At 39.1% G+C, this 26975-nt stretch overlaps 1 protein-coding gene and 1 non-coding gene across 8 annotated transcripts in view; both read right to left on the bottom strand.

The window, feature by feature from the left end:
• GANC (glucosidase alpha, neutral C) overlaps positions 1–26975 on the bottom strand; it is a 74738-nt gene that overhangs the window by 43996 nt on the left and 3767 nt on the right. For 3 of the 7 annotated variants that reach the window (XM_049613415.1, XM_049613416.1, XM_049613417.1), the window contains 4 exons: positions 26610–26743; positions 16930–17057; positions 12241–12423; positions 2288–2333 (listed from right to left, as the gene is read on the bottom strand). In XM_049613415.1, coding sequence (XP_049469372.1) covers positions 2288–2333; positions 12241–12423; positions 16930–17057; positions 26610–26743 — 491 coding nt within the window. Of the gene's footprint in view, positions 1–2287; positions 2334–12240; positions 12424–16929; positions 17058–22318; positions 22483–26609; positions 26744–26975 lie in introns of those variants that run through there. The other 4 variants (XM_049613413.1, XM_049613414.1, XM_049613418.1 and 1 more) reach the window with 2 other exon arrangements.
• Positions 9997–10193, bottom strand: LOC125910562 (U2 spliceosomal RNA). Its single transcript, XR_007454061.1, has one exon. It is a non-coding gene; the product is annotated as a U2 spliceosomal RNA (small nuclear RNA).

Below are 26975 nucleotides of genomic sequence, written 5' to 3'. Positions count from 1 at the left end.
AATAAGCAATAAAAATTTTTTTTAAAAGGGCACCTGGGTGGCTCAGTTGGTTAAGTGACCAACTTCAGCTCAGGTCATGATCTCACTGCTCTGAGTTCGAGCCCTGCATCAGCCTCTGTGCTGACAGCTCGGAGCCTGGAGCCTGCTTTGGATCCTGCCTCTCTCTCTGCCCCTATCCTGCTCAGGCTCTTTCTCTCTCTCTCTCTCACATATAAATAAACATGAAAAAATTTTAAAAATATATTAAAAAAAAGAAAAATTCGGTCTTTACATAAGTAAGATCTTTTAAATCCTTTTTTTTTTCTTGTAAACGTGTGAGGAACAACATTGAGAATCAAATAACTTAGGTCAAAAAGCAAACATTTTGGCTGAGGTGCGTACTTTGCCGCCCTCCTCCAATTAGCCAAACTACGTGAGAAGTGAGGCTGTTCAGGTTCACAATCTTTTGATGTAGAGCCCAAAACTTTCTTGGCTCTACAAGTTTCCTTTCTTGGCTTTACAAGTTTCATTCTTCCTCTCTGGCAGAATGAAGAAGTTTTCTAAAAATTGTATGTGTGCATGAAATGTATGTTTCTTTTTTATTTATTTATTTATTTTTTACATTTATTTATTTTTGAGAGACAGAGAGAGACACAGCATGAGCAGGGGAGGGGCAGACACAGAGAGGCGGAGATAGAATCAGAAGCAGGTTCCAGGCTCTGAAATGTCAGCAGAGAGCCCAACGCAGGGCTCAAACCCACGAGCCGTGAGATCATGACCTGAGTAGAAGTTGGACACTTAACCGACTGAGCCACCCAGGAGCCCCGAAATGCATGTTTCTTTTTAAAAATGAGCCCCTTGCCCATTTCTAGGTGGTTTCTTCATAATTATAAGCTTCTGTAAAGTGAGCTTTTGTGTGTGTGTGTGTGTGTGTGTGTGTGTGTGTGTGTGTGTGTTTAAATCACATCTGAATTCTTATTGTAAGGACTATTATTCTGGGGTCTGTGGATGGCCTTTAGAGTTTGTGAACTCCCTCAAACAGTATAAAAATTCTGTTTTATAGAGAAGGCTCATAGCCTTCAGCAGATTCTTTGCATCTGTGATGCAAAACCACTATTTAAGCTATCTAATTAGAGGTCTCCCCACAGCTGATTTGACATATGGTCACAAAACTGTCTAAGGCTATGTCTTCGTTGTCCTTCTCTATTTGGAAATGGAAAAAATATTCTCTCTCATATTCATCAGCATGGGTCAGTCCTCAAGAGGAAGAAGCATGTCCTTACTGCACTGGAAATATGTTTCACTATTCCTGGTGGCCATACCTACTGTCAGGGATCCTTCAAAGATGCATGTGGCTTTGGATGAAGAGAAGATTTCTGGAATATTCATTTTTCATAATTCAGCTAAAATAATCCTTTAAAAACAGACATCAGACCATGTATCTCTGCTGCTTACAACCTTTCCATAGTTTTCCTTTGCTCTTAGGTTAAAGTCAAAAAAGGTTAACAAGACATAAAAGAATGCCAGCTTCATGGTAATGGGGGACTTTGATTTATTCAATGATATCTCACCAATTCCTTGAACAGTGCCTGGCATATAGGAAATACTCAACCAATATTTGTCTACTAAAAGAATTATTGTAAGACTTTCCACTGAATTGCCCCTGCCTATCTCTCTGGCCTTGTTAACACAACACTGTTTCCTTTGCTTTTCTTTTTCCTGCTAAAATATATACATATATATATTTTAAATTTCTTCAAATGTGCTCCTTCCTACCTCAGGCTCTTTGAATATGAAATCCCCTCTATCTGGAATAGTGTTTTTCCACCTTTTGACTAGCTTATGTATCTTCACGCATCAGTTTTAGCTGTTAAGTCATGTCCTACAGGAGGTCTTTCCTGACCCTCATCTTGGTCAAGTTCCTTGCTATCTTCTCCTATAGCACTCTTTTGTAACACTCCTCATGCTTGTACTTGTCAGAGTCTGTCTTTCCCATTAGATTTTAAGATTCATGAGGACAGGTTGAGATTTGTTTTATTCATGGCTGATTCTTCTTGCCTAGCATAATTTTTTGAGCTGGCACAAAAGCAGGCACTCAAGAATTACCTGTTTTATGAATGAATGAATACATGAGTAGACGAATGAAATCAATGAGATAATAAGGTGAGCAAGAGATAGATGGTCTCATTTATATGCAGTATTTATCAAGTACCCATTTGTAAGAAGAAGGGAAGAACAGAACAATTATATCCCACATACTGATGGTGAAAGAGATTTGAAAAAAGATAAATTGCTCAATCTGTATTACCTGAGAAGCGTCAACTGATGTGTCCTCCTTATTTTCTTTGGTAGCTCTGTTTTAATATAAATAAAGTTGTTTTACTCAAGGGAAGACTAACAGAATTTTGTTCAATGATAAAGATTTTAATTTCTAACTTTTGAGACCCCATAAATTATGTTTTTTAACTTATTAAAATAATTATAAAAATAAGTTTATGAAATTGAGGAACATTTATGATGAACATTAATCCAATAGCTTGATTTGTTAAAATGTAATATGTTTGAATTTTCTTAACCCTTAAAAAACTATCAGTTTTTTATTATACATGTAATACATAATACAATATCAAAACAAAATATAAGCAAGCAAGGTGGAACACTGCTCCCCTCTCTCCAATGTTAACCTCCTACAAAGCAACATAATGCACTGTCTTCCAATTTAATTGTAACAATTTAAACTATCGGGCATACATGGATTTGAGTGCTCATTTCTCCCCGTTCTTAACAATACTGGACCTTATACACTTTTAAAATCGTTGCCAGGGGCACCTGGGTGGCTCTGTCAGTTAAGCGTCTGACTTTGGCTCAGGTCACAATCTCACAGTCCATGAGTTCAAGCCCCCCATTGGGCTCTGTGCTGACAGCCTGGAGCCTGCTTCAGATTCTGTGTCTCCCTCTCTCTCTGCCCCTCCCCAGCTCTTACTCTGTCTCTGTCTCTCTCAAAAATAAAGATTAAAAAAAAATCTAAAAATAAAAACAAAAATCGTTGGCAGTCTAAAATTTTAGACAAGGTAATGCATTTCACTTTGAATTTCTTTCATTAATGACGTAAAGTGCTTTTGTATACATTAAATGGCATTTCTATTTCTTCTGTGAATTGTCTATTCACCCTCACTATACATTAATTTTTTTAGTGTAAAATACAGTACGGATATAGAAGAGTATATAAGTTCAGAGGTTAAAAATGAATACTAAAGTAACGACTACGAAGCCACATAAGCAACAGACTTGTTCGTCTGGCATCATAGCGCCTCTCCTCAAATGTTATCATCCATCTCCTCACTGTGCTCTTCAGAGGTAACCGCTTTACCAAGTTTTGTGTGGAATCACTCCCTTGCTGTTTTTTATCCCATTCCCACGAGTGTACGAGTCCTCAAACGCACATTTGGCTTTGCCTTAAAAATTTTTTGATATTAAAAAATTTTGATATTCATCATGTTAATATATGCTGCTGCAGTTTGTATTACCCATTGTTTATTTGCGTGTTCCTCTTTTTCTTATCGATTTGTATAGGTTCTTCCTATAGATGCATATTAATTTTTGAATTCTTATACATGTTAAAAATTTGTGGTGAAATTTAAGACAACTAGTATGTTGCCTTTTTTTTATTTCATTAAAAATTTTTTTTTAACATTTGTTTACTTTTGAGAGAGACAGAGAGAGACAGAGCATGAGCAGGGGAGGGGCAGAGAGAGAGAGGGAGACACAGAATCGGAAGCAGGCTCCAGGCTCTGAGCTGTCAGCACAGAGCCCCATGCGAGGCTGGAACCCACAAACCGTGAGATCATGACCTGAGCTGAAGTGGACACTTAACCTACTGAGCCACCCAGGTATCCCTGGTGCCTTTTAATTAAAAAAAAAATTAACAAATTTTATTTTTTACAACAGTTTTAGGTTCACAGCAAAACTAAGCAGAAAGTGTAGAGTTCTCATATGACCCACTGTCCCTACACACTCACAGTCTCCCCCGCTGTCAACATCCTGTACCAGAGTGCTACATTTATTACAATCAATGAACCTGCACTGACACATCATTATCACCCCAAGTCCATAGTTTATATTAGGGTTCATTCTTTGCATTGTACATTCTATGGGTTTTGACAAATGTATCATGACATTTACCCACCACTGTAGTATCATACAGAGTAATTTCACTGCCCTTAAAATCTGTGTTCTGCTTAGGTATCCCTTTGGCTTACTTAACCCCTGGAAACTACTGATCTTTTTACTATCTCCATAATTTTCCCTTTTCCAGAATTTTATATAGTTGGAAACATAGAGCAGGTGGTCTTTTTCAGATTGGCTTCTTTCACTTAGTAAAACTTGCATTTGAGTTCCCTCCATGTCTTTTCATGCCTTGATAGTTCATTTCTTTTAGGTACTGAATAATATTCTATTATTTGGATGTACCATAGTTTATTCATCTACTGAAGGATATCCTGACGGCTTCTAAGTTTTGGCAATTATGAATAAAATTGCTATAAATATCCATGAGCAGGTTTTTGCGTAGACATAGATTTCCATCTCCTTTGGGTAAATAACAAGAAGCATGATTGTTGAATTATATGGTAAGAGTATGTTTAGTTTTGTAAGAAATTATCAAACTGTCTTCCAACGTGACTATATCATTTTGCAGCCCCAACAGCAATTAATGTGAGTTCCTGTTGTTCCACATCCTCCCCAGCATTTTGTTACCAGTGTTCTGGATTTTGGTCATTCTAACAGATATGTAATGGTTTCTTGTTTTAACTAATGACATATGATGTTGAACATCTTTTCATATGCTTACTTGCCATCTGTTTATCTTTTTTGGTAAGGTTTCTGTTCGACTCCTTTGTACATTTTTGAGTGTTCACTTTCTTACTGTTGAATTTTAAGAGTTCTTTGTATATTTTGGATAGCAGTCCTTTATTTGATGTGTTTTTTGCAGATATTTCTTCCTAGTCTGTGGCTTATCTTATTTCCTTGTCATTGTTTTTCACAGAGCAATAGTTTTTAATTTTTTTTAATTTATTTTTATTGTCTTTAAAAGTTTTTTAAAATTTTATTTGAGAGAGAGAGAGAGCATGAGCCAGGGAGAGGGGCAGAGGGAGAGAGAGAGAGAATCTCAAGCAGGCTCCATGTTCAGTGTGGAGCCCAATGCAGGCTCAATGCCATGACCCTGGGATCATGACCTGAGCCAAAATCAGGAGTTGGACCCTCAACTGACTAAGCCACCCGGGTATCCCTAGTTTTTAATTTTAATGAAGCCTAATTTATCAATTCTTTCGTGAATCATGACTTTGGTGGTATATTAAAAAATCATCACCATACCCAAGGTCATCTAGGTTTTCTTCTGTTATCTTCTAGGAGTTTTATAGTTTTTATTTTACATTTAGATCTATGGTCTATTTTGAGGTTTTTTTTTTAATACTCAAAAAGTGGAGACCAAAGCAGGGCTTAAACTCACGACCCTGAGATCAAGCCCCTGAGCTGAGATCATGAGTCAGACGCTTACTGACTGAGCCCCTCAGGTGTGTGAAGGGTGTAAGGTCTGTGCCTAGATTCATTTTTAAATATATTTTGATTCAAGTAAAATTAATATACAGTGTCATATTAGTTTGAGGTATACAGTATAATGATTCAATATTTCTACACATTACCCAATACTCATCACAATAAGTGTACTCCTAATCCCCTTCATCTATTTCACCCATCCCCCCCTCCCCTCCCCTCTGGCAACGCCCAGTTTGTTCTCTGTATTTAAGAGTCTGTTTTTTGTTTTTTTTTTTTGGTCTTTTTATTTGTTCATTTGTTTTGCTTCTTATATTCCACATATGAGTGAAATTATTAGGTATCTGTCTTTGTCGGACTGACTTTACTTACCATGGTACCTTCTAGATCTGTCCATGTTGTTGCAAATGGCAAGATTTCATTCCTTTTCATGGCTGAGTAATAGTGTGTGTGTGTGTGTGTGTGTGTGTGTGTGTGTGTGTGTGTGTGTAGACACTGTCTTCTTTATCCATTCATTTATGGATGGACACTTGGGTTGCATCCATATCTTGACTACTGCAAATAATGCTGCAGTAAACATAGGGGTGCACATATCTTTTTGAATTAGTGTTTTTGTTTTCTTTGGTTAAATACCTAGTAGCCAACGCCATTTATTGAAGAGGCTATCTTTTCCCCATTGTATGTTCTTCCTTCCTTTGTTGAAGATTGACTGTATATGCATGTATTTATTTCTGGACTCTCTATTGTGTTCCAAAACTCTCCATGTTTTGTTTTTGTGCCAATACCATACTGTTTTGATAACTGTATCTTTGTAGTATACTTTGAAATCAAGGAACATGATACCTCTAGTTTTGTTCTTCTTTCTCAAGATTGCTTTGGCTATTTGGAATCTTTTCTGGTTCTGTACAAATTTTAGGATTATTTGTTCTATTTCTGAGAAAAATTCCATTGGTATTTTGATAGAAATTACATTCAATCTGCAGACCGCTTTGGGTAGTATGGATATTTTAACAATATTAATTCTTCCAATCCATGAACAGTGTACCTTTCCACTTACTTGTGCTGTCTTCGGTTTCTTTCATCAATGTCTTATAGATTTCAGGGTTCAGGTCTTTCACCCCCTTGGTTACATTTAACCCTAGTTATTTTATTCATTTTGATGCAATTGCAAATGGGATTGTTTTCTTAATTACTCTTTCTGATAGTTCATTATAAGTATACAAAAAATGCAACAGATTTCTGTATATTTGTTTTGTATCCTGTATTAGTGAATTAATTTATTAATTCAAAGAGTTTTTAAAAATGATTTATGTGTTTATTTTTGGTAGAATCTTTAGTGTTTTCTGTATATAATATCATGTAGTCTTCACATGGTGACAATTTTACTTCTTTTCCCATTTAGAGGGCTTTTATTTCTTTTTCTTGTTTTATTGCTGTGTTTAGGATTCCAGTATTTTTGAATAAAAGTGACAAGAGTGGGCATCCTTGTTTTGTTCGTGTTCTAAGAGAAAAGGCTTTCAGCTTTTCACTGTTGAGTATGATGTTAGCTGTGGGTTGCCATACATGGCATTTATTATGTTGAGGTATGTTCCTTCCATACCAACTTTGTTGAAAGATTTTTTATAATGAATGATGTTGAATTTTACCAAATTCCATTTCTGCATCTACTGAGATAATCATATGATTTTTATCCTTATTTTTGTTAATGTGGTGTATCATGTTGCTTAATTTGTGGATATTGAACCATCCTTTTATCCTTAGAATAAGTCTCATTTGATCATGATGGATGATTCTTTTAAAGCATTATTGAATTTGGTTTGCTAATATTTTGTGTAGGGTTTTTATATCAATGTTCATCAAGAATATTGGCCTGTAATTAATTTTTTTTTTTTTTTTTTGGTATTGGTTTTGGTATTAAGGCAATTCTGGCCTCATAGAATGAGTTTGGAAGCATTAAGTCTTCTTCAATTTTTTGGAATATTTTGAGAAGAACAGATATTAACTCTTCTTCAAAGGTTTTGTAGAATTCACCTATGAAGTCGTTGTCTAGTCCTAGCCTTTTGTTTGCTAGGCGTTTTTGGATTACTGTTTCAATTTCATTACTCACAATTCGTTCACATTTTCTATTTTTTCTTGATGCAGTCTTGGAAGGCTGTATGTTTTAGGAATTTATCCACTTCTTCTAGGTTCTCCTATTTGCTGGCATGTAAATGTTTGTAGTTGTCTCTTATGATCCTTTTTATTTCTGTGGTATTGACTGTAACTTCTCTTTCATTTGATTTTATTTATTTGGGTCCTCTATTTTTTCTCGATGAATCTGGATAAAGTTTTATCAATTTTGTTATCTTTTCAAAGAACCAGGTGCCCCCCATTATTTCTCTAAATAGAGTTTCTGTCCCTTTCTCTCTCTCTTCTCCTTCTGGGACCCCTATAATGTGAATGTCCGTATGCTTAACGTCCCAGTGGTCCCTTAAACTACGCTCATTTTTCTTAGAGGCTTCTGGGTGGCTGAGTGGATTGGGCGTTTGACTTCGGCCAGGTCATGATCTCATGGTTTGTGGGTTTGAGCCCCGCATCAGGCTCTGTGCTGAGAGCTCAGAGCCTGGAGCCTGCTTTGAATTCTGTGTCTCCCTCTCTCTGTCCCTTCCCTACTCACACTGTCTCTCTCTGTCTCTCAAAAATAAATAAGCATTGGAAAAAAATTTTTTTAATAAATTAAATTATTAAATTAAAATTAAATTAAATTAAAATTAAATTAAATTATTAAATAAAATTTTTTAATAAATAAACTATGTTCATTTTTTTAAATTCTTTTTTCTTTTTACTGTTCTGATGGGGAGATTTACACTACCTGTCTTCCAGATTGCTGATCTGTTCTTCTGCGTCATCTAATCTGCTGATTCCCTCTAGTGTATTTCTCATTTCAGTTATTTTATCCTTCAGCTGATGGGTTCTTTTTGTATTTTCTATCTCCTTATTGAAGTTTTCACCGTGTTCATCCATTGTTCTCCTGAATTTGGAGAACATTACTTTAAATTCTCTATCAAGCAGATTGCTTATCTGTTTTGTTTAGTTCTTTTTCTGAAGTTTTGTCTTGTTCTTTCATTTGGAATATATTCTTCTGTCTCCTCATTTTGCCTAAGTCTCTGTTTGCTTCTATGTATTAGGCAGATCAGTTACATCTCCTGATCTTGAAGGAGTGGTTTTATGCAGAAGGTGTCCTGTGGGCCCAGTAGCGCAAACACCCTCGTCACCCCGGTCAGGTGCCCCAAGAGCATTCCCTGTGTGGGCTGTGTGCACCTTCCTGTTGTGGCCAGGTTGCAACTGATGCAAACTCACAGGTGTATGGGGCTATCCTCCAGCATGACTGTCTGTGAGTTCTGGCTGTGACTGCTATGGTCATACTGGTTAGTGGGGCTAGCCCTTGGCCCATCTGGCTGAGAGGCCTGGTTGTGACTGTTGTGAATATGCTGGTGTGTGGGGTTGGTCCCTGGCATGGCTGGCTGTGAGGCCTGGCAATGACAGCTGTGAGTGCACTGGTGGGTGGGGCATGTCTCCTGCTTGGCTTGCTGCAGGGTCCAGCTGTGACTGCTGTAGGTGTTCTAGTGTGTGGGGATGACCTCCTGGGGCAGAGGTGCCGAGGAGTGGTTCTGGTCCCAGCTGGGGTTGCCTACTGCAAGTGCTGGGGTTGGAGGCTGCTTGGCAGGAGCTCTAATGTGAGCTAAAGCACCTGCCAGGAATGCCAGGGTGCAGAAACACTTGAGAAGGTCTTTAGGCTGGGAGGTGGCTTGGGTGGGACAAGTCTTCAGGGGAGCACTGGGGTGGGGTGAGTGGCACTAGCATAGTAAAGAGTGCCAGAACTGATATCCACTAATGCTGGGCCAACTAGGTAGAAGGAGTAAGAAAAATGGTACCCATCAGTGCATCTGTCCCTGGAGGACATTCCCACAGATACTGCCATTCTGGCACATCCCCTAAAATTAGTCAGTGAATTTCCTTCACATGTAACCCAGGGATTTTTCACATGGTTGCCTCTGTGTTGGCACTCAGAGCAGGTGTGATTGTGCACATGCCATCAAAGGGCAGTGTGTCAGTTTCCTACTGCCCTCTGACTCTCTTGGACATATGCCCTGTTGGTTTTCAAAGCCAGACGTTAGGGGAGCTTGTCTTCCTGGTGCAGGTCCCCTGGCATATGGAGACTCATGTGGGACTCAGGCCTCTTCTTCCTCAGGGCAGGTCTCTCTGGTTGTAATATCCCTCCCACTTGTGGGTTGCTGCACTGGGGATGTGGAACCTGACTAAATAAACCATGTCTCTGCTCCTCCTACCTGGCATCTTAATGTGTCTTTCTCTTTATATCCTTAGTTGTATGTTCTGTTGTTAGTCTTTAGTTCATTCTCAGAGATCATTTTCTACGCGTAGTTGTAGAATTTTTTTTGTACAATCTTTACTCCCCACCCAAGGGGTAGGTGCACTGTTCCTTAAGGTACTCCAATACCAGGTCAATGCGTGAAGTGGATGGAGCAAGCTCCTATTCCATCTCCTAGTTCCAAAAAATCCATTTAATATACTGTATTGTCCTCACATTGAGGGTGTAGCAGATATTAAACTGTTAAGGACAGCTGCTACACTTGATCTTAGCCAAAAGGCCGAGAAGTGATGTAGTTGTAGATTTGGATGTGTGTGTGGGAGGAGGTAAGCTCAAGATGTTCCTACTCTGTGATTTTTTTCATCTGGAATTCATTTTTCCTAATGTTGCGAGGCTTGGGTCTAACTTAAAAATTTTTCCAGGTGGATAATCTGATTTTCCTAACACAAATGTAAATGGTGGAAATACAAACTAGTTCACAACTTCTATAGGAGGTGATCTGGCAGCACGAGTCAAAATTACAAATTCACAAACCATTTGATCAGCAATTTTACTTCTACGACTCGTCTATGTATATCCTTGCATGTATGCAAAATGATACATATATAAAGTTATCCATGAAGTGAGTAGCTGTAAAACAAGATTAGAAATAATTTTAAAGTCCACCAAGAGGAAATTTTCTAAATGAGTCATTGTATAAGCATGCAATTGAAACTATATACCTGCTTTAAAGAAATTAGGAACTATCAAATTGGTAAAGAAGAAACAGCAAAGTGCAGAATAATGTATAAAAGTGGCATCATATGTGTCAAGAAAGGATAAGACAAAGAATATATATATCTTACTGGATGGACATAAATTATCTCTGGAAGGATACATAAAAAACTGGAAACACTGATTACTTTCAAAGATAGAACTAGGTAGCTCAAGGACAAATGGTGAGGATATTTTTCACTATATACTCCTTTGTAGCATATGCTTATTCTAAAAAGATTAAGGCCTAACTTAGGTTATCACCTCTAAAACAAAAATAATGGGAGTTTATTAAAAGAAAAAATATTTTAAATATAAATAACCTGGGTACTGGGTTTACAGGTATTTGTTATGCTATTAGTATTTTTCAGTTAAAAAAAATAATTGAATATTCATAAGGTCCTAACAAGCGGCAGAATTATGGGTATTTAAATTTTTCTTTTCAATATTTTTTATTTTTCCTATAATGAACAGAAACTATCTCTGTAATAAGAAAACAAGATTTGGGGCACCTGGGTGGCTCAGTTGGTTGAGCATCCGACTTTGGCTCAGGTCATGATCTCACAGTTCGTGGGTTTGAGCTCCGCATCAGGCTCTGTGCTGACCGCTTGCTCAGAGCCTGGAGCCCGCTTCAGATTCTGTGTCTCCTTCTCTCTCTGCCCCTTCCCCGCCCACGCTTTGTCTCACTCTGTTTCTCAAAAATAAATAAATGTAAAAAAATAAAAAAAAAATAAGATTTATATTGTTTGTTTTTAGAAAATAAGGTTTTTAAATATAAAAACCACTGTGTGGCAATAATGAATGTTCAATGCTTTCTACAGAACATATAAGATGTTAACTATTAGGATAAAAACAGAAAGAGCTACAGACTGGAGAATTTAAAAACAATATTGGTAAAAAAAAAAATGAAGAATCTTCCCCTCTTACTACCTCCCAGTTCATGTGACCCTCATACAAACAGCTTTGATCGAGTGACTGTTTCCAGATAATTCTTGGAAATTATTCAAGTGTAAGTTAATTGAAGTTATTTTAAGGGGATACAATGAAGTTCTGCAGTCAAATGCTCTACCCCTGAGCTATACCCCCTAAAATGAAGTTCTGAAGACTTATCAGTTCACATTAACATTTATCAGTTCTCAACAGAGAGTGATTTTTAAGAGTAGACAATGCCATCAGTTAAACGCATGGGATGTGTTAGGAGGGTCAAGTTGCAAAAGTCTGCGAATCATTCTTGTCATCAAGCCTGCATTTATTTGCATGGGTGAAAAGATGAAATTTCTCAAAATAATATTCCAGCAAATAAGGTGAACTAAGTTTTCATGGTGATATATCAACTATTTAGGCAATTGATAATCATGATCAAGTTTTCTGACATTGTTTTGCTTTGTTTTAAAGAGAAAGAGGACAGGATGGTGGGGAGAGAGAATCGTAAGCAGACTCCATGCTGACTATGAAGCCTGACAGGGGGCTTGATCTCATGCCCCTGGGATCATGACCTGATCCAAAGTCAAGAGTCAGATGCTCGCCTGACTGAGCCACCCAAGCACCCCTCTTATGTTCTTATGCCAAGTAATGTGCAAAAATACCTTTTCTTGAGAGGAACTTGCAGGTGCTCAAAGTACAAGTGGCCCAGGGAGTTTATGCTCATCACAACCTCTTCTTCAGACACTAAATCTACCTTGAATGGGTTTGCTGTGATATGACACTTCAGATCTCCTTTTCCATCAGCCAATACCAGACTACCTGCATCTCCTGAGGATGAAATCAGCCTAGAAAACAAAGCAAGAAGAGAGAAATAGGTTTACATAGCTCAATGTGATTTTCAATTCAAATTAATGTGCAAATCCACATTCATGGGACATAGGGGTTTGGTGTCAGAAAGCCTAGACTGAATATAGCTCTATCATGCACTAGGAGTATAACTTTGGACAAGTTAGTCAGTCTATCCAGTTCTTAGTTTCCTCACCTATAAAGTAGAAATAGTAAAAGCAAGAACAAATAGAGCTTTTGGGGAGAACTGAGTGAGATGATGCATGCAAAGTACTTAAGTACTTGGCAGTGCCTGGCAAATAATAATATGTTAGCTATCATCATCATTTCCTTGGGCTGGACAGTCTAGGAACACTTTGGTGCACAGAGTCTAAACACTGCTTTTCTTTCTCATTCCAACCAAATACTCAAAAACTAAGGAAATAACATAGATTGGGTTATTGACCCGGTGGGTCCACGGTGAGATGCAATCTCTACTGACTCCCATCAGCTCTGATTTGAGAGCTAGACTGTTAGGATATTCTGGATCCCCAGAAATCATGTAAGCCCAGAGGCAGTCAATTAAAATCCTTCAGAGATCTAGATATTTCTTTCTCTGGTGCACAGTCACTCTGGTAAATGGTCACATGCCTCCTTAGGGAAGGTGAGGAGGGATATTTTATGTTCTTATTATATTCTTGTGAAGTCCTTCTCCCTGGATTCTAGGCAAGATACTTGGGTTCTGTTAACTGTCTGGAGTAGTATGAGAGTTGTATATCACTGTTTATCAAACCCAAATGCAGGGGCTCCTGGGTGGCTCGGTCAGTTGAGCATCTGACTCTTGATCTCGGCTCAGGTCATGATCTCATGGTTTGTGGGTTCGAGCCCTGTGTCAGGCTCTATGCTGGCAGTGCAGAGCCTGCTTGGAGTTCTGTCTCTCCCTCTGTCTGCCCCTTCCCCACTTGTACTCCCTTTCACTCTAAATAAATAGCAAAATGGAATTCTTTTGATTGTTCCATCAAATAGGACTTTAATGCATCTATTTCAGTCCAGTGGACCCTTTGATACATTGTTCACTGCCCTGAGAGTTAAACATTTTGGGTACCATACATGCCCTGCTGTGCATTATGGAAACATGTTCACCTTGTCACTAATAACTAAATGCTGCTACTTTCATTATGCACCTGGAGTCTCACCATCTCCACTGAAATCGGGGAGCCCATTTTGATGGCATCATTTTCCACCATTATTTCTAGCTAATAAAAGACATTCACTCACTACAATGCTTTCCAAGTGTTCCTTCTTCAAGTTATTTCTCAGTGAAAGGAGTCTCTTTGAAACCTCTTGGAGAGCAAAATTAGGGGCTAGTTGTGCTGTTGCATATGACATATCCACTTCAACATCTTTATCTCCCTAAGTCTATGGATCATTTTTTCTACTCTGTGCCAAGGCTGAGCTGGTATCTCAGCTTCATTCAGCAGAGTCCATAGCTGAGTACAGATTATAATTAACCAACCAAGCAAATAATTAGACCCACTCCCAGCTGTCCAAGCTAGCACATCAAATTTAGATTCTTTGGTACCCATGTCAATAAATTTAATGTGGTCCTAAAATTATGTTCCTTTCTTTAGTCTAGGAATCCCTCAGAATGCATTTCTATCCGTATTTCCTAGGTTTTTGCCTATATAAAATCTTATAATTCCTTAGGTGTAGTGTTTGACTGTAATTAGCTCCCTAGGCATGTTAGGCTCTGGTAGTGAGCTTAAAGAAAGGCAGTGAAGGGTGGTAGGGGTGAGGCACAATGAGCACTGTCATCCCCTTGGACAATATATCTTAGGTGAGGTCAACACAGGGTGTCCAAGCAAGGTAGGATCAGCTTTGTTAGAGGAAAAGGAGCTGCTTCTGCTGGAATGGAAGGCTTGGTGGAATTCTGTTGATCACAGGTAGTAATTTAAGTAACTTTGCCATGGAATGCTGTGGTTTATTACCAGTTGTGTAGTTTGCTAGGTCTGCCACAACAAATACCCCATTGGGTGGCTTAAAGTACAGAAGTTTATTTTCTCACAATTTTGGTGGCTAGAAGTCCAAGATCAAAGTGTCAGCAAGTTTGGTTTCTTCTGAGACCTCTCTCCTTGGCTCTCAGATGGCCATCTTCTTGCTGTATCCTTACATAGTCATCCCTCTGTCTGTGTCAACTTGTGTCCTAATCTCCTCTCCTTATGGAACACTATTCATATTGTATTACAGTCCACCCTAACAACCCCATTTTAACTAGTTACCTCTTCAAAGGTTCTACCTCTAAATATAGTCATTTTCTGAGGCACAGGGGGTTGTGGCTTCAACATATGAGTTTTTTTTTTGGGGGGGGGACACAATTGAGCCCATAACACTAGTCTCTTATCCTCTAATGATAACCAAGTCCTCGCTGCTTTCAAATCCGGCCAAAGCAGCTAACCAATCTCATATTCCCATCCTAGAGGGTCTGTTGCCTACACTTACTTCTGATACCAAAGGCTATATCAACCAAGATTCAACTGTACATTAAAGAAAAAATTCTGGGGGCGCCTGGTTGGGTCAGTCGGTTAAGTGTCTGACTTCAGCTCAGGTCATGATCTCGTGGATTGTGGGTTCGAGTCCAGCTGTGCTGCCAGCTCGGAGCCTGGATCCTGCTAAGGATTCTGTCTCCTCTCTCTCTGCCCCTCCCCTGCTCATGCTCTGTCTCTCTCTCTATCTCTCTAAAAAATAAATAAACATTAAAAAAGCAAAGAAAAAATTCTGGGTATTTTAAGTGGAAAATAAGTAACTTAAGATGGGAGAATTGGGAGCTTATGACATCATTGGAAGCACTGAGGTAATAGGTTGGGCAGCCGGTAATGATCCCTAGAATACTACTGCATGGTCAATTGAACTACTATTGCAGCTAGAATCAGGAAGTTGGATAATCAGAAGTCACTGTGGCAACTGCTGGCCTCCAAGATCATGCCATATTAGCTCCAGAGATGAATAAACTACTACCCTAACTAGTGTGCCTCTAGAGACATTCTAGAGCTGCCAAATCCATGCCAGCAAAATTGGAAGCTCAGTTCTAAAATCAAGATACCTGTAAGTGCATCTGACTGGTAGAACCTGAATTATACCAGAAACTAGCTACATGAGAGTATGGGAAGTGGAGGAATGTATTTTTTAACTTTCTTGTTACTGCAGTAGCCAAAGGCCCTCTAGAAAGAGGTTGGAATGGAAGCAGAACTAATACAACATATTTACCACACAAAGCTAGTTATCATCCTGACCCCAAAACATGGCAATAACACAGAAAAAGAAAACTACAGACGAATTTTACTTAACACAGATGTAAAAATGTTAAAAGGATCTACCAGTAAAGTGAATCCTCCAGGATAGTAAAAAATAATATACTGTAACCAAGCACGCACACACACACACACACACACACACACGCATGCATATGCACCAACCTAAAAAACCTTGAGAACAGTCTTCTAAAAAAATTTTTTTTAATGTTTATTTTTGAGAGAGAGAGAGCACAAGTTGGAGAGAGGCAAAGAGAGAATGAGACACAGAATCCGAAGCAGGTTCCCAGCTCTGAGCGCTCAGCAGAACCTGATGTAGGGCTCGAACTCACGAACCCGTGAGATCATGATCTGAGCCGAAGTCGGATGCTTACCCGACTGAGTCACCCAAGCGCCCCGAAAACAGTCTCTTTTTAATTCCAGTTTTCTAAGTTCTTGGCATATAGCAGCAGCTGAATGACTAGACCTATTTTGAATTTATGATGATTCTATCACTGAAGTACTTTCTCCTTATAATCTACTGACTTGATTAAATTTTTGTGGAAAAAGTAATCTACATAAAACTACGATAATGATATAGTGAAAATTAAAGCATTTGGCATAAACTTATATTCCTTTAGTGAAATAATATGAAAAAATAACAGGAATCAGCAGGCAGAACCGGTGAAATATCACTGGAAAGAGTATTGAGAACTGAGGAAGATACTGCAGATGTAGGAAAAATGCTTTTTGATCTCCAAAGTTTTTGTTTCACTTAGACACTGATGATTAATTTATCTTTGACATGTTACATTTCTGAGACTACCCTTAATTAAAAGTGAGCCTAATTGTATAAATTGTGGTAAGCACGGGAGTTTGGCTAGTATATTAGATCTCTGGAGCCCTGCTGCTAATCTGAGTAAATTAAATAGCTCTCCTACTTGTTCTCAAATTCTACTTGTTCCCAAAGTCTGGTTGATGAATCATTTCCTTTGCAAGAAGGACAGCAGGGCTCAAAAGCTCTGCTTCTGCTCATGAATAAGTGCTGATAAATCAAATGGTGGAGAATGGACAATATATAAAAAGCATAAATGTATCCCCAAATAACTGAAAACTGACACTGCAAATGATTATAGCTTCGAATAGAAAAAACAGGAGGAACATGCAAAATCTGCTACTCAAGGTATAATAAAAGACCATACTGAGGGTGTATCCAAGATCTCTTGTTCCGTGGCTTACCTTACGGTGCGTGGCTTGCTTGTGACAACATCAGGAACTTCATACCTCGGTTTCAGGGGAGTTTCTTCATTGATTTTAACCCTGAAAATATTTCCCTCTATACCATAAACTTCAGCCAGAAGAGGAACCTTGGAACAGACACGAGATTAGTTTTAACAGGTTATTACACCAGTGATGGCCAGTTCTCGAGTCAAATTACAATAATTAGAAACTATGTTTGAATTATTATAGGCCAAGTAAACTGGAGACAATGGGAATCATGAAGGAAGTAGCTCCCCAATCTTTGTATTTACTTGTTTGGCTATACTTGTGGTACAGCAAGAAACACATTATATGTGTTCTTAAAAAATTTTTTTTTACATTTATTTATTTTTGAGAGACAGAGAGAGAAAGAGCACAAGTGGGGGAGGGGCAGAGAGAGACTGAGACACAGAATCCGAAGCAGGCTCCAGGCTCAGAGCTGTCAGCACAGAGCCCGTTGTGGGGCTCGAACTCACGAAACCGTGAGATCATGACCTGAGCTGAAGTTGGATGCTTAACTGACTGAGCCACCCAGATGCCCTTCATTCTATGTGTTCTATGGCAAGGCAAACCTATAATTGTCCAGACCAGGACCTTTAAAAATGAGAGATCTCTATTAATAATTATACTGACTGATAGGCATGAGCTGAAACTGCTTTTGGAAAACTGGGACATGCGGCCACTTTATCTATGATAAACTGCAGGTGTCTTAGAGTAAGGGTTTGGTATTAAAACTAGGGCAACTGGATTCCAGCTGAATAAAAGATGAAGGATAACCAACCACAGAATGGAAAGGAATAGAGAATAAAATAATGGTCATTGGGGTTCCTTAGGATAGATGCCTGAGGCTTGCTGCTTGATTTTAATCAAGGCACTTCCTGGACACCTGGGAATAGGGCCTGGGGAATTTTCTCTAGAGGTTGGGATGTTCTCAGCTTTCTTAAGAGGCAGGGGAACTTAAGTAAAATTTTGCCTATAGTGTGACATGGAAGCAACATAGAATTATTTAGACTACAGAATTTGAGAAATAAAACACAAAACAACAACAAACCCCAAGAAAATAGAAATGGCCAGATTTAGGTTACAAAATGAAGCATGTAGATCAGAGAAATATGTATTTTTTAATATGAAGTCATCTTTATTATAATTTAGAAGTCCGTTAGAAACAGACATTGATCTTTAATAAAAAAAACTTCTAGGATCTCATGGGTTTCTGTTTCCCATTTAGTTATGTAGTTTAAAAATCCAGTTTACTTGAGAATGGTGGAAAAGGCCAAGTAGTACCTTAGTTTTTGTTACGACAAGTTTTCTTCTCATAGGCATTCTGGAGTCTTTGGGAATTTTAATGGACCTGCCTATTTCCAATGCCTTCTGTGATTCCTTAGAAATTTCAATGGGCACCTGTCCTACAGAACATTCTATTACTCTACTGATTCTTAAGGTATGGGTCTAGGGCTATGCCTGAGAATTTGCTTTTCTAACCTTTTGTTCCCCTTTGATTTACTCTAAATGGCAGTTTTTAAAATGGGTCAAATGTGCCCAAGCTTCCAAACCTGCATGCTTATCTTACAAAAATAGCACTTATCATTCACTTTACCAACAGTCCCCGCCAAATAAAGTTCCCCAAAGCATAAAGTATCAACTGCCAATGTTAGGTGAAGCCCCTCCTCTTTCCCCAGATCATATTATTTGGAATCCTGAGTGAGAGCAAGCAACTCCAACACAGAGCCACAATCTTTCTCAAAAAGCTTGATCAGAGAAATTTTTTTTTTAATTTTTTTTTTTAACGTTTATTTATTTTTGAGATAGAGAGAGACAGAGCATGAACGGGGGAGGGTCACAGAGAGAGGGAGACACAGGATCTGAAGCAGGCTCCAGGCTCCGAGCTGTCAGCACAGAGCCCGACGTGGGGCTCGAACCCACGGACCGTGAGATCATGACCTGAGCCGAAGTCGGACGCTTAACCGACCGAGCCACCCAGGCGCCCCCAGAGAAATATTTTGACAGTTTTCAATTGCTGTGCCATGCCGCAGTGGTTGATAGCAAATCCTTCATTAAATCCTTCATGTGATGCCAGATTCTGGTTACAACTGGGTACATGTACTGTTACTGTAACATCTGTTAAATCAAAGGCTAAGGAGGGCAGGCTGTGTGACATAGTGTAGAACAGGGTCAATGTGGTACAAGTAAAATAGGAAGCAGGGAGAATATCACAGCATTAAAATAAAGATATTATTGGAACTTTGCCTCTTTGGGAATGTAGAAAAGTAGTCAGGGCACTTAAGTAGTGACCCAACACTTAAGAGTGACCACGTAAATAGTGCAGTGGCTCTGGCTCCTTTTACAGATAATTCTTAAAGTAGGGTTATAGTAGGGGTGCCTGGGTGGCTCAGTCAGTTGATCGTCTGACTTCAGCTCAGGTCATGATCTCACGGTCCATGAGTCTGAGCCCCACGTTGGGCTCTGTGCTGACAGCTTGGAGCCTGGAGCCTGCTTCCGATTCTATGTCTCCCTCTCTCTCTGCCCCTCCCTGCTCGTGTGCTGTTTGTTGCTCAAAAATGAATGTCATAAAAAATTTTAAAAAATAAAGTAGGATTATAGTAGAGTAGCAGTGTAATTATTTTTTCTACCTTTATTGAAATAAAATTGACATAATGTACAAATTTAAGGTGTACATCATCTATTGATTTGACACTTATATATTGCAAAATGATTACCACCATAGCATTAGCTAACAACTGCATCATATCACATAATTACCATTTCCTTTTTGTGATGAGAACATTTAAGATCTACTCTCTTAGAAACATTCAAGTATATAACAGAGTATTATCAGTTATAGTCACTATGCTGTACAATAGAATCCTTAGATCTTACTCATATTGTTTAGCTGGAAGTTTATACTCTTTGACCAACATTACCCTTCCCCTGCCTCAATCATACTGTAATTATTCATTGTATGTTTAACATTCTTTTGTAAATTTAATTACTTCAAGTGTGCCATCAGAATTCTAAGATTTAAAAATGTGTCCAAATACAAATAAAGCTGAAATTCTGTTAGATTATGTATTGTCTCCGAAGCGAGACATACATTTCCATTGTTCTCTCAAATTTAACATTTATTTGGCATCTAATATTGTGAGGTGCTGTGAAAAAGATGACTAAACTCTTAGAGGAAGACTGCAATTTACAGACAAAACACATAGTAAACATAAAGCATTTTATAGGTGCTGAGATGGAAGGACAAGGACAGTGCTGTGGGAGAACAAGGAGAGAGAATATTAGTGATGACTGTAAGGAAAGGGGTTCTGGGCTGTCTCTGGGGGAGCAGGACCTTCAGAGATTAGCTGGTCTCTGGGTAGGCAGAATGAGCAAGCACATCCTAAGCAGAGGGCCCACAGGTTGCCTACATATGATGAACAAATTGCACCTAGTTTATGCACTCAGAGATCTTCCCAGTTATAGTGAAATAACTGTCTTTAAAAACAATTTTTTTTTTAAACCAAAGACTGGTCTGTATGTTCTGTTCCTGAGGCTGCAGCTCAGAAAGAATCCTAATTATATGAGGAGGCAGATAATAACACTGCTTTTATTCTAATGACCTTATACAACCAAACATACGAATCAGAGTCAAAGCTCCATTTTGTTTTCATTTTAGCTCAATTAAGCAAGTGGTTTTTTCCAGTAGGTAATCCTTTTCAAGGTATTCAGATTCATTCAAACCTCCTACTATTACCAACATAGCTCTCATGGTCCAAGCATATAATCTCCTTAGACATTAGTATGCTTTGCTTCTATGATCTGGCTCGTGCTGTTTTTATTGACTTAAAAAAATTTTTTTAATAGCAGCAGATTTTCACTAGTGCAATAAATAAAGCTACTTGGGTTAAAGACAGTGGGGAGACTCAGTGCCCCTGCCTTTGAGCCCCTCCCTGAACTGAACTTTGAGACAACTCCATGGAACTGGGCTCTGTGGTTTGACAGTTTAAAAACCACTTCTCTGGGTTTCTCAATTGCCAGTTATTTTTCAGTTCTCCCACCAAAACCTTGCTGTGTCAAAAAGTGGGGACATGAATGTTATGTTCTTCTATCTAATACATTAAGAATTTGTATACATTCCTCTTCTTCTTCTGCTCGGACATTGGTGAAAAAGTAATACACAAATAATTATTGAATCTCTTCTTCCTATTAGGATTGGAAATGACAATGAAAAAGTATGTTAACTTACAGAAGCTAGATTGCTTAAACTAGGATTGCGTGTTAATACTCGGAATACAGTAACAGTTACACTCAAATCGCAGCAAGATGGATTACTGCAAAATAGGTGAAGAAATATATAATTAAGCATTTTAAATAATGAGACAGCATGGATTTTGCTCCTTAAAAGTATTTAAGATGTGCAAATGTCCACCTACACAGAGAACATGAGATAAATCCTCAGAGAAAGGAGTACATTTAGAGGTTCCTTTTAGCACTACAAGCTTCTATTTGGTTTTTCATAAACCTTTATTCAGAGACTCACTTCTCATAGTCTGGGAAAGAGTACAAATTCTCTTTTCCTATCCTATTTATTCTATGCTTAGTAAAAACAAAACCTGCTAGTCTGTCATCCATAAGTCTAGTTTTATGTAGTTGTTTTTGTTTTGTTTTGTTTGGCCACATGGACAAAAATACCACCAGGTTGTAAAAACTATGGTGCTAGGAATAGCCCTGTCTTTGTACTCAAGTAGTGGACTGATCACAATTATATTAAAACAAAACCTGTTATTTACCCACAACTGGGAATCACAACTAGTAGAGATTGTGACTGAGTTAACAGAACAGCAAAACCTGCTAGTAAAGGAAACTAAACATGTTGCCATAGAACACATATTTAAATGGCAGTGGGTATTAGGAATGGAAATTATGACTCCATCAACTTCTTCTTGATGGATATAGATCTTGCCTCTCCTCTGGTACCAGGTGTCTTCTCTATACTCTAAAGAACAGTTAATCTAAAAGGCCTACGAGAGTGAACAACAACCTCTCCCAGTTGTTGATCAAGACCTCCCAGAATTCAGGGTACTGGGGTGGCTCAGTTGTTAAGCATATGACCTCGGCTCAGGCCATGATCTCACGGTTCGTGAGAGCGAGTACCACATCGGGTGAGCTCGAACCCCACTTCAGGTGAGCCCCACTCCTCTCTTTCTCTGAAAAAAATAAAAATAAAAAAGACCTCCAGCATCCAGAGGATTGTCTAAGAGTTCATTAAAGTGCTGTATGACACTAACTGCTCCTTCCACTGTTGCAGCCAGTTGGTTTATTATTCCCAAATTAGCTGCCTGTTGACGGCCACTTCTGCAGAAACAGTACTGGCTAACAAGTTGTAGTTCTTCCTCATCTGCTGAGGATGTGGCTGGCTGGGTGAAATCCCATTTTCATCCGGCTTAGATGCAAAGGCAAGGGGTAACTTCATGGAGGTGCTCAGAGATATGCCTGCATCCCTGGAGATGCTGCTAGAAGTGTAGTCTCTAGTGAAAACTTGTAAACAGGCTGTAAAGAAAAGTAAACATGTTGCCAAAAAGTCATCTATGTCATAAGAAAGCATAAAAATTGGCAATATAAAGTAGGTCAAAGGCATAGGTCTATTCCAGGTTAGCCTTGCTAGCAGTGCTTTTTAGCTAGACTTGGAGGACAGAATACATTTCTCTGCTCTGAAGTCACAAGACTAAATCTTCTGTTTCTCAATCTAGGTCAAATTTTCACTGAAGGTAAAAAATCGGTAACAGAAAAAAACAGTTCCAAAAAAGCAGTCAACATTTTACCGTTAACCTTCCTTTAAGATTTTCTTCTGGAAGCCTTTTTATCAAATATCTACCTGATTATTTTGTTCTCAGGAATAGGCAAGATACTATACTGGGGCCCTGTGTGAGAGAACTCATGCATTTTAAACTACAACTGCCTTTTCTTCAAATCCTAGATGTCTTGACCTAGAGACAACACACAGGGAAACACTTCAGCTTGTTCTGTAATATTACTGTTTCAGTAACATCATGTTTGCTATGAACTGAATTGTGTATTCCTCCATGTCCAATTCATATTTTGAAGCACTAACTCTCAATATGATGGTATGTGGAGATGGGGCCTCTGGGAGGTAAACAGGTTTAGATAAGGTCATGAGAGTGGGGTTATGATGGGATTAGTGCCCTTACAAGAAGAAACCAGAGAATTAGCTCTCTCTCTGCTATGTGAAAATACAGTAAGAAGGTGGTAGACTATAAGCCAGGAAGAGGATGCCCACAGACACCTTGATCTTGGATTTCCCAGACTCTAGAACTCTGGCAAAGAAATATCTGTTGTCTAAGACCCCCAGTTTATGGTATTTTGTTATGGCAGTCCAAGCTAAGAAAATGCTCAATGAAGCTCGGTTCTGTTTTCTGGTTGCTTATTAAGGGGTAGATTGGGGGAAGAAGATTGAGAAGAAGGATTTCAAAAATTAACAGTAGACCTTGACAACAAAGTTACTGCTTTAAGAGTTTTAAGGGTGTGGGAGCAGGCCGACACTAAGAATCTGCTTCATCAGTGAAATCTGAGAACTGCAGCTGTGAGCTGAATATGATCTCTTAGACTCTGGGCTCTGTTTCTGTGAACTTGAAGTAAAAAGCTATCATTCTGAATAGGTAGATATGTGCAGCTTGTTTTAAATCTCCAGACCACACCCACACCATATCCTAACGTGATATCTCCCATGAAACGCCCATCTTATCCCAGAAACGACCTCTAAAGCAGGCTGCTTGACTATACAGCAAGCTGGATACAAGGTTCAGACAACTTTGGAGATTACTGTCTGGATCTTCGTTGCCCATATTAGACTGACAGAGGACACGAAACCTTAAGTCCCTATTCGTCATCTCAACTCCAAGTGACAAGGAAAACATTAAATTGGAATTCAGCCCAGAATTTCAGGGTGACCTCCTAAACATATACATGTATTTGCTTGAGATCAGAGCATGCAGATTCTCTATGCAGCCCCAATATTTCTTTTTAAAAAATGTTTATTTTTGAGATAGTACAAGTGGGGGAGGGACAGGGACGGGGTGGGGGTGTAGAGGATCCTAAATGGGCTCTACCATGACAGAACCTGATGTGGGGCTCAAACTTACAAACCATGAGATCATGACCTGAGCCAAAGTTGGATGCTCAATCGACTGAGCCCCAAAAGCCCAATAGCTGAGCCCCGCAGCCCCAATATTTCTAATACCTGAACATGAAGTCTCTTCCAAGGGGGCCACAGAGTTTTCAGTCCTGGGAGCTATGTTGCTAATATCCTGGATAACCTACCCTTGCTTGTTAGGGCTTCTCAACTCCCTTCTGAGCCATGTGCTGTCTGTGTTAAGATCTTGTGGGTCCTCCTGGACTGTGGCTTCTTTTTTTTGGAAGGCATCCAGATCTGGTGGGCTCTGGTTCTGACACATGACCTGAACAGCATTGTCTTGCACGTTTTCAGGCTCCAAAGAGGGATGTGTGAAGAGAGCTGATCTATAGTTTTGCAAAAGGCTGCGTGTGGGGATCCACCACTAACTGCATTGGTATCAAGATGCATGAACACTTGTATTTTGGTCCACAGGATGCTTCTGCCTCATTTACTTTGTTTCAGCATGAATCTTCATGACAGTGGATGTTCAGATGCTCAATACACTGAAGTTCTCCAAGGATGGGAAGAGATTCTTGCCTGACTATGGGATAGCTACAACTCTCTGGGTTTAGATACATTAGAGATAGGAAGATGAACTAATGACAAAAAAGAAAAAAAAAAAAAGAATGGAAGGTACCTGACATCTGGTGGCAGGCTTAATGACTCCTACAAGGTTTCTAGTGGACTCCTTGCATTTCCCAGAGCTAACTGCTTCTGCTGACCCTGAATACAGAGGTTTGGCTGGGTCTCAGGCTATTAGACCACATGCAAATGGCAGGTGGCTTTTCAGGAAGGAAATCAGTGCTGCCTCATATTTTCCCATGAATGGCTATCAAAGTATGCTAAAAAAAGGTAATTAGTAAAGACTTGGATCAGTTTGTAGAGGACTTTGGGGGTACCATGAGCTGAGAACTCAAAGGTATCAGAAATGCCAAGCAAGGGGGCAAATTCCTCCAGAAAAAAAGAGGTAGTATAAAAGCAGCATTAGGGGGAGCGCCTGGGTGGCTCAGTCTGTAAAGTGTCTGACTTTGGCTCAGGTCATGATCTCAAGGTTCGTGAGTTCAAGCCCTGCGTTGGGCTCTGTGCTGACAGCTCGGAGGCTGGAGCCTGCTTCGGATTCTGTGTCTACCTCTCTCTCTGCCCCTCCCCCAATCATGCTCTGTCTCTCTCTCTCAAAAATAAACAAACATTAAAAATTAAAAAAAAAAACATAAAAGCAGCATTAGGTTTCAGAAAAAGGTTAAACCATCCCATTTGTGTAAAGAGAGATGAACTAAGTGTACTGCTATCACAGTAGCTTGAAATTGGAAACAGGAGAGGGACAGAGAACACAGAACTGTTAATACAACTCTAGCCGTTACTTTGAATTCAGGCAAGAAAAGTATGTTAGAAAATTCCACATCTATGAAACAGCTGCATTTTCTAAAACTTCATAAAGAAAGTAGCTGACCTCACCGTGCAATAGATCCTCATGTGTGGGAATAAAGCTGGAACCTTTGCTAAATTAAAGGCTTAATAAATGTTATAGAGAACCCCCTGACGTTGTGGAGCAAGTTTTTCTTCTGTCTTCTCTGAGGAGGTTCCCTTGTGCAGCACCACAGGGCGAGAGCTACAGTCGCCACAGGGAGATATCTCACAGCTTTGCAGCGAAAGGAAGAATTCCTTCTCAGTCATCTGTTAGGGAACTTACACTTCAAGGCTTCAAGTATGTCTTTCAGCTATAAGAATTACCAAGAAGCCAGATTGGTCTGGGAGGCCTTGGAAGCTTCGGATGCCTTTAGAAGACAGGGAGGATCTGGAAGTGTGGGTCAGGCTGGTAGCGCTGTACTTGCACATAGCCATACTTCCTACCTCAGCCCATACAGGACTTCCTCTATGGCTGGCCCATCTGAAGTAGCGGTATGATTTGACAAGTGAGAAAAAGCACTTAAAATACTGCTCTAATCCTTTCAGTATATAATAGCTAGGGTGATCTGCTAGTGAAGCAGCTCAGGAGATGGAACACTTGTGACTTAGGTTTTCAACTCCATAGTCCCTTGTTCCTCTGGTCCACCCACATTTTGAGGTTTGGACATTCACTCAATCTGTACCTTCCTCAGGCCACACGCTCAACTGTACAGGGTATAACACTAATAGAACATGGATGCTTAACAGAGTTGATAGACACAGGTGAAAACACTGATTACTAGCTATGTGACTTAGAACAAGTGACTTCCTAGTCACTTTTCTGTATTATGAAGACTAATTAAAAGGAAATAATATTTGTAAAATACCTAGAAAAGCATTTGATACGCAGGCAGTCTGTAAGTAAATATTCACATTACTTTTAAAGTACTAGTGTACATATGAAAAAGATCACATTATTTCTCCAGCAAAGTTTATTTTTGAAGCATGCATAGTTTTAATTAGCCTTTGTGGAAATTTACTTCATTCAAACCCCATTTAGTATGGAAACAATTTTCTGTAGAAAATACTTCTTTTTTACCTTAGTTGCTTCATTGAGGATTTGGAACTTGGTGCTGTCTTTGCCTTTTGTGGCGGAGTCTAGTAATGCCTGATAGGTGGACTTTATGGAGAGCTGCTGTTTCTGACGCCTACAGATACAGAGTATACAAATGCCTGAGAATTATTTGTGACTGTCAGCATTCAACAAACTATATTACCACGTGGAAGTCATTAAAATTCACTATGATGATAAATGTATCGGGCCCAGACAGTATTAGTACTCTAATAAAGCACTAACAGAACACTTTGTTATTAGAGTGCTAATAAAATACTAATGAAATTGTTCAACATAACACTGCTCTAGGATGGCATTTTGTTCCCTTTATTGAAAAGGTGGGGCAGTTTT

The sequence above is a fragment of the Panthera uncia genome (assembly GCF_023721935.1).
Source record: "Panthera uncia isolate 11264 chromosome B3 unlocalized genomic scaffold, Puncia_PCG_1.0 HiC_scaffold_1, whole genome shotgun sequence".
Taxonomy (NCBI): Eukaryota; Metazoa; Chordata; class Mammalia; order Carnivora; family Felidae; genus Panthera; species Panthera uncia.
Note: the sequence above shows the minus strand (reverse complement) of the source record. Positions and strands in the feature narration are given on the sequence as shown.